Consider the following 8,321-nt stretch of genomic DNA (forward strand, 5'->3'; position numbering starts at 1 on the left):
TGCTAGCACAGACTGGAATATATTCCCGGGATTCCTCCGGTTGCATTGAGGAGTACACCACATCAGTCATTGGCTTCATCAATAAGTTCATTGATGACGTCGTCCCCACAGTGACCGTACGTACATACCCCAACCAGAAGCCATGGATTACAGGCAACACCTGCACTGAGCTAAAGGCTAGAGCTGCCACTTTCAAGAAGCTTGTAAGAAATCCCGCTATGCCCTCCGACGAACCATCAAACAGGCAAAGCGTCAATACAGGACTAAGATTGAATCGTACTACACCGGCTCTGACGCTCGTCGGATGTGGCAGGGCTTGCAAACTATTACAAACTACACAGCCAAGAGATGCCCAGTGACACGAGCCTACCAGACGAGCTAAACAACTTCTATGCTTGGTTCGAGGCAAATAACACTGAAACATGCATGAGAGCACCAGCTGTTCGGGAAGACTGTGTGATCACGCTCTCCGCAGCCGATGTGAGTAAGACCTTTAAACAGGTCAACATTCACAAGGCCGCAGGGCCAGACGGATTACCAGGACGTGTACTGCGAGCATGCGCTGACCAACTTGCAAGTGTCTTCACTGACATTTTCAACCTCTCCCTGTCCAAGTCTGTAATAACAACATGTTTCAAGCAGACCACCATAGTCCCTGTGCCCAAGAACACTAAGGTAACCTGCCTAAATGACTATGAAATGAACGCTGCGCTGTAGTCAATGAATAGCATTCTCACATAGGTGTTCCTTTTGTCCAGGTGTGCACTCACGTCTGTAGCCAGCACTCACGTCTGTAGCCATGAAGTGCATTGAAAGGCTGGTCATGGATCACATCAACACCATTATCCCAGAAACCCTAGACACACTTCAATTTGCATACGGCCCTAACAGATCCATAGATGATGCAATCTCGATTGCACTCCACACTTCCCTTTCCCACCTGGACAAAAGGAACACCTATGTGAGAATGCTATTCATTGACTACAGCTCAGCGTTCAACACCATAGTGCCCTCAAAGCTCATCAATAAGCTAAGGACCATAGGACTAAACACCTCCCTCTGCAACTGGATCCTGGACTTCCTGACGGACGGCCCCCAGGTGGTAAGGGTAGGTAACAACACATCTGCCACGCTGATCCTCAATGCAGGGGCCCCTCAGGGGTGTGTGCTCAGTCCCCTCCTGTACTCCATGTTCACTCATGACTGCACGGCCAGGCACAACACCAACACCATCATTAAGTTTGCCGATGACACACCAGTGGTAGGCCTGATCACCGACAACGACGAGACAGTCTATAGGGAGGAGGTCAGAGACCTGGCCATGTGGTGCCAGGACAACAACCTCTCCCTCAATGTGATCAAGACAAAGGAGATGATTGTGGACTACAGGAAAAAGAGGACCGAGCACGCCCCCATTCCCATCGACGGGGCTGTAGTGGAGCAGGTTGAGAGCTTCAAGTTCCTTGGTGTCCACGTCACCAACATACTACCATGGTCAAAGCACACCAAGACAGTCGTGAAGAGGGCACAACAGAACCTATTCCCCCTCAGGAGACTGAAGAGATTTGGCATGGGTCATCATATCCTCAAAAGGTTCTACAGCTGCACCATCAAGAGCATCCTGACTGGTTGCATCACTGCCTGGTATGGCAACTGGTCAGCCTCTGACCGCAAGGCACTACAGAGGGTAGTGCATACAGCCCAGTACATCACTGGGGCCAAGCTTCCTGCCATCCAGGATCTCTATACCAGGCGATTTCAGAGGAAGGCCCAAAAAATGGTCAAAGACTCCAGCCACCCTAGTTATAGACTGTTCTCTCTGCTACCAAGTCTAGGTCCAAGAGGCTTCTAAACAGCTTCTACCCCCAAGCCATAAGACTCCTGAATATTTCATAAAACGGCCACCCATACTATTTGCATTGCCCCCCCCCCCCCCCCTTTTTACACCGCTGCTACTCTCTGTTGTGATCATCTATGCATAGTCACTTTAATAACCCTACCTACATGTACATATTACCTCAACTAACCGGTGCCCCCGTACATTGACTCTGTACCGGTACCCCCCCTGTACATAGTCTCACTATTGTTATTTTACTGCTGGTCTTCAATTACTTGTTACTTTTATTTCTTATTCATATGTTTTTTAACTGCATTGTTGGTTAGGGTCTCGTAAGTAAGCATTTCCCTGTAAGGTCTACACCTGTTGTATTTGGCGCATGTGACTAATACAATACAATTTGATTTGATTTGATTTGTGGGTCAAATAATCCCTTAAACGCTTACAGTGAAAGTGTTACTTTCATTTTCCAGACTCCTGTATGTTAGGGGAAAATTACTAATGTGTACTGAACCACTATTCTCTGCCAGGATAAATACTTGAACTACTAAGTAAATTGTCAGCGTACTACACTAATCAAATCATTTCAAAATCACTTGTTGCTCAATTTCTCTGCGTGCCCCCCTGTGGAATTAATCATCTATACAGTAGACCTGAGATTTCAACACTTTTACAACCCCTTGGTGACCAACCCTGTTCTGCCGCTGCTAAGTTGAAGGCAAAATATAAGCCGCTGCTCATTGAGCCCTGTTTTCATAATACATCTCTTCCATCTGAACTGCAAAGGGAAGGATACAACTACTTGGGCTGTTCTGGTTCTGGACAAAGCAACATTGTTTCACTCAGGGCTGGAAGCAGGAGTACCCTTCAACGTTTGAAGTGCCTACTGTAGGTAGGTCGGTTTCTTTGTTACAAAGGCGTGCACTGCCTACAGTGCTCTGATTTGCATGCTTTTTGTGTTCTGCCTCGTTGCAGCATATCACAATATTACATAAATAGGGTTACATAAGCATGTTATAAAATCAAACTGTTTGAAGGAGGCAATCTGTAACACATAAGTCCCAGATTCAAGTGAGGACCCATTGGTGTGCTGCTGAGAACAGAACAGACTTGACAGGGGTCGATACACATGCAACATTAACAGAGACAGGGCAGAGAGGGGAGGAAAGGAAACATTGTACGAAGATCCCCACTGCATGGAAGTTGATCCATACTGTTAGAAGACCAGAGGGAGCGGAAAAAAAGAGTGGTAAAGAAAGGGGGAGGAGGGGAAGGATGAGAAGAAGGAGGTTTGCTTTTCCAGCTGTGGAGAGAACGGGGGGGGGGGGGGGGGGGGGGTTTGGGGTGGAACGGGGGGGGGGGGGGGGGGGATGTGTCCCAATTTGGATGCTAGATATTCTACAGTATGTATGTTTCTCTTTTCAGCACTGGAGGAAACGGAGGAAGCACGCTATAAGATCAGTGTAGGGTTTACTCAAGCGCTTTTATTTGATAAGCATTATACATAGCTCAATAACTCAAGTGCAAGGGTCATTTCAACAGGAAGAACAGGGTTGTCGGTGACTATAAGAGCACGTTCTCGAATAATTCCTGGCCGTCTTCTCTACTTGTTGTGTCTCCATAGACATGGCCAGGTGCTGCTGTCTACTGGTGCTGCTGGTTGCTCTGGGCGTGTGTGAAGCCTCTCGTGGCCGGGAATGGGCTCACCACGGAGCCTCCATGTTCGCCGACCTGACCCCCCGTGAGATGCGTGACGTCCGGGACTACCTGCAAGGCAAGCCAGAGCTGGGTCTGACAGCGACCCGGGGCAAGGACCTGAAGAAGAACAGCATCCTGTTGATGGAGCTCCACCTGCCTCGGAAGCACGAGGCCCTGAGGACCCTGGACCGGGGCCAGGCCAAGCCCACACGCCAGGCCAGAGTGGTGGTGCAGTTCGGGAACCAGGCCCAGCCCAACATCACTGAGTTCATCGTGAGTCCACTGCCCTTCCCTACTTCGTACACGGGGAAGACTTTCAAGGGAGACCGGCCCATTCGGTTTGAGTCGCGACCCATCACGGCGGCGGAGTACTCGCACATCATTGACATCTTGCAGAAGATTACTGCCAAGGTCCACAAGGTCCTGTTTGAGACCACAGGCGGATTTTCCTTCCACAACTGCACCAACCGCTGCCTGACTTTTTCGGACATTGCGCCCCGTGGTTTGGAGTCGGGTGAGAGGAGGACCTGGATCATGCTGCAGAAGTTCGTAGAGGGCTACTTCATCCACCCTGTGGGCTTTGAGGTCCTGGTGAACCATAAAGATCTGGACCCTGAGCGCTGGACGGTGGAGAAGGTGTGGTACAATGGCCAGTACTTTGACAGCGTGGAAGAACTGGCAGAGCGTTATGAGAAGGGAACGCTGGAGAAGGTCCAGCTTCCTGACCATGATGATGAAGACTTGTACTCCACTTACATTCCCCGTGGGCACAGCAACACGCGCACCGACATTCATGGGCCAAAGCTGGTAGAGCCCCAAGGCCCTCGCTACCACGTGGATGGGAACTTTGTGGAATACGCCGGCTGGTCCTTTGCCTTCCGAGTCCGCTCGTCCGCCGGCCTCCAAATCTTTGACCTGCGCTTCAATGGAGAGCGCATAGCCTACGAGGTCAGTCTCCAAGAGGCCATCGCCTTCTATTCGGGCGACACCCCCGCCGCCATGCAGACCAAATACATAGACGCTGGCTGGGCCATGGGAACTGTGGACTACGAGCTGGCGCCTGGCATTGACTGCCCCGAAATCGCAACCTTTCTAGACCTGCACCATTACTACGACACGGACAAGCCCATGCGCTACAAGAACGCCTTGTGTGTGTTTGAAATGACCACAGGGATGCCTCTGAGGAGGCACTTCAACAGTAACTTCCAGGGGAGCTACAACTTCTTCGGGGGTCTGGAGAACCACGTGCTGGTGCTTCGTACCACCTCCACCGTCTATAACTACGACTACATCTGGGACTTTCTCTTCTACCAGAACGGAGTGATGGAGTCCAGGGTCAGTGCCACCGGCTACATCCACGCCACCTTCTTTACACCTAACGGACTGCACTACGGCTCTAAGGTGTATAACTTTGTACTTGGTAACCTGCACACTCATCTCATCCACTACAAGGTTGACCTTGATATTGCCGGTGAGTTCTGTTTTAATAATCTGGTCGCGTGGCCACACTTTTAGGGAAGTAGATTCTAAAAGGTATTTTAGAACTTTGGTCAAACATTGCATTATGAGTGATGCTCCTAATTAGTTTATGGGTGTTGCTCCCAGCCAAAAACAATAACATGAGATTGTCAGCCATTTTGGTGAGTCATTGACAAGAAACACAAAATAAGCTCTCATTTCCGCACCATGGGCAATACAATTGATAAATCACACGTGAAATGGTATGCCTAGTCTGTGCAATATCTGCTTCAGAACTTGACATTAGTGCTTAGGTCAACTGCATTTCAAATCAACAAATGGCAATAAAGGGAGGTTTTAATGAGGGAGGGCATAGGCCCAGCCACTTGGGAGCCAGGCCCACCCACTGGGGAGCCAGGCCCAGATAATCAGAATTTGTTTTTCCCCACAAAAGGGCTTTATTATAGACAGAAAGAAATACTCCTCAGCAGCACCCCCTTTCTTGATATGCCACACATGACAAGTGGATGGATCATCTTGGCAAAAGAGAAATGCTCACTAACAGGGATATAAACAAATTAGTGCACAACATTTTTGAAAAATAAGCTTTTTGTGCATATGGACATTTTTGGGGATATTTTATTTCAGTTCAATAAACATGGGATCAACACTTTACATGTTGTGTTTATATTTTTGTTCAGTATATGATTGCTTTTGTCAAACGGTCCAGGTCGGGAGAACAGCTTTGAGTCGATGGACCTCAAGTACGTGAACTTCACCAATCCGTGGAGCCATAAACATTCTGTCGTCCAATCCAAGCTCGTCAAGACGCAACACCAAACGGAACGCAGCGCAGCCTTCCGATTTGGCAAAAAGTTCCCCCGCTACGTGCACTTCTACAACCCCAATGAGAAGAACAAGTGGGGCCACCAGAAGGGCTACCGCATCCAGTACAACTCCCACGCCAACAGTGTGCTTCCCCGTGGCTGGAGAGAGGAGAACGGCATCAGCTGGTCCAGGTAACAGAAACACACAGCTAGTTTAAGGGATAGTTAACCCTAAAAGTTAATTTAATCAAATGTTACTTTTGATACATCAGAAGAGGTCTGAAGTCAACCTCAGTTCATTCCACTCCATCTGTTGAGTAGTTCCCGCTGTAGACCGCAACCCAAAATGAATGGGAAAGATTGTCACCATCTAATTATATGGTGGGGTAGTATGGGTACCATCCCTTTAAACCCTAGCATAAAATAATGAATAAAACGTACAGGTACCATGAACTACAGACAGCAATTCCATGATAATCCAGAGAATATGGAAAATGGATACAGTGGTGTATGAGGGGTGCACAGATCATTATTATAAGAGGTATATCAATGCTCTACTATCTATCTATCTATCTATCTATCTATCTATCTATCTATCTATCTATCTATCTATCTATCTATCTATCTATCTATCTATCTATCTGGTTCCCTCTCTCTCTCTCTAATCATCTACTGTCAGAAAGTTCTGATTCAGTTTAAGCTAAAGCGCAGTACATATGATCTGTATTAGTGAGAGTGATAATGGATTACTTTTCCTCTGTAGATACCCATTGGCTGTGACCAGGCACAAGGACAGTGAGCCCACCAGCAGTAGTATCTACACTCAGAACGACCCCTGGGAGCCTGTGGTCTCCTTTGAGGACTATATCCGCAACAATGAAAACATCACCAACCAGGTTAGACCTGCTGCTATCAATAACGCAACTCATTCTCAGATTTATACTAGCAGCTTCTCAACCCTGGATGATATTACTGTGTATAATTCCTTACTTACACAGGTTACGGAATTGTAATTGTATAACTCAATAATCAATCCAATTAATCAATTCATCAATCAACTTGACAATATCTTTTGTGTAGGACCTGGTTGCCTGGGTGACAGTGGGCTTCCTGCACGTGCCCCACTCGGAGGACATCCCCAATACGGCAACGCCCGGCAACGCTGTGGGCTTCTTCCTGCGCCCCTTCAACTTCTTCGATGAGGACCCCTCTCTCTCATCCCGCAGTACCGTCATTGTCCGGCCAGACAAAGAGGGGAAGCCGAAGGTCCAGAGATGGACCCCAGAGGTCGTAGGTCATTGTGTGACTGACAAGCCTTTCTTCTACAACGGCACCTACGCAGGAGTCTGAGGGACTGGTGTGAGTGACAGGAAGACACAAAATGGTGGTTCCATCCTTGCGTCTGAGTGGTGCCAAATTAATGTGAGCTGACATTTAAATCTTGACTCCGACATTTAACTTAAAAATCATTTAAATGCAAAAGAATGCATTATGACACAGGCATTAACAAAATTTATATTATGTTGATATCTTACCTGAACCTGTTGAAATGTGAAAGAATAAGAATAGTTTGTCTTTTTTTGTCGTATTACGTTTTTTTTTATGAGTACGCAAATTGATTGAAGCAATTTACCATTCTTGTCCAGAGGCACATTTCAATAGAAATCCTCTATAATCATAACTCACAGACAAGTGTTGCCATGTATATACTTATGTATCCGTCCCAGATCTAGCAGAATGATTGTTTTCCTTTTTACTGTGGTTGTCATGCTAACCTTATTGTGTGTGAGGCCTGGGGGTCAAAGCACTCAAAATCCTGTTGGGTGAGGGTCTCCATGGACGGGGTTTAGTTGCTCTGAACATCCAGGATGCAGGATGCCGGGATCAGCCACCGTCCGCCAGGATCCTGGATCCCAGCAGGCCTGCATGGCGAGAATGTTTTCACTGGGAAAAAGTTAGCTGAGCAAACAGGTCCATCCGGAACTGCCCCACAAACAGTCCAGGATTCACCTGCACCATTGTCCGGGGCAACCAGCTGCCCCCACGCAACATGCAGGGAGCGAACCGATAGAACATTCTACAATGTTTTAGAACTCAGTTTTCCCTCCATTTGTTTGATCTTTTTTGACAGTTTTCCTTCAGGTACTCCTGACTACTTTTAATTAGATACAATACAGAACTAACTGCATTAAATCAAATAGTATAACATTTGGGTTGTATCGCTTCTTTTCAATTGGGTGTTTTTGATCAGATTGATTGACTTGACCATGTATTCTCAAACTGTACTGGAATTTGGAAATGATATTAAAAGTTGGGAAAGATTTAGTCTTCAAGCATTGACGACAGCAGTCACTTTTGTAGTACAATCAGAGTACAATCAGACAAAACGCAACTATTCAACATCAGTAATGTGAAAAGCAGGCCTAGGGAATATAAGCCAACAATTGTTGTCTAAGGCATTTTACAATCAGAACCTTATAAAAGTGTGTGCCGACATTTTA

General features: G+C 47.1%; 1 protein-coding gene across 2 annotated transcripts; it reads left to right on the forward strand.

Moving 5' to 3' along the window:
• Positions 1-2,630: 2,630 nt before the first annotated feature.
• Positions 2,631-8,028, forward strand: aoc1 (amine oxidase copper containing 1). Of its 2 annotated transcripts, none has more exons than XM_071328678.1 (5): positions 2,631-2,729; positions 3,462-5,006; positions 5,724-6,012; positions 6,584-6,716; positions 6,901-8,028. In XM_071328678.1, exons 2-5 carry the CDS (start codon positions 3,464-3,466, stop codon positions 7,168-7,170), a joined length of 2,235 nt encoding a protein of 744 aa, XP_071184779.1. In that variant the 5' UTR covers positions 2,631-2,729; positions 3,462-3,463; the 3' UTR covers positions 7,171-8,028. The 2 variants fall into 2 exon arrangements, with proteins under 2 accessions (XP_071184779.1, XP_071184778.1); XM_071328677.1 differs by lacking the exon at positions 2,631-2,729 and adding an exon at positions 2,912-3,086.
• Positions 8,029-8,321: the final 293 nt, after the last annotated feature.

This window comes from Salvelinus alpinus, chromosome 10, assembly GCF_045679555.1.
Source record: "Salvelinus alpinus chromosome 10, SLU_Salpinus.1, whole genome shotgun sequence".
NCBI lineage: Eukaryota > Metazoa > Chordata > Actinopteri > Salmoniformes > Salmonidae > Salvelinus > Salvelinus alpinus.

What these genes read in the sequence shown, in the direction of transcription:
- aoc1 (XM_071328678.1), top strand. Translation starts at nt 3,464, where the DNA reads ATGGCCAGGTGCTGCTGTCTACTGGTGCTGCTGGTTGCTCTGGGCGTG. An exon ending in GGTTGACCTTGATATTGCCG is followed by an intron (nt 5,007 to 5,723) that starts GTGAGTTCTGTT and finishes CAAACGGTCCAG; the next exon opens with GTCGGGAGAACAGCTTTGAG. An exon ending in AACGGCATCAGCTGGTCCAG is followed by an intron (nt 6,013 to 6,583) that starts GTAACAGAAACA and finishes TTTCCTCTGTAG; the next exon opens with ATACCCATTGGCTGTGACCA.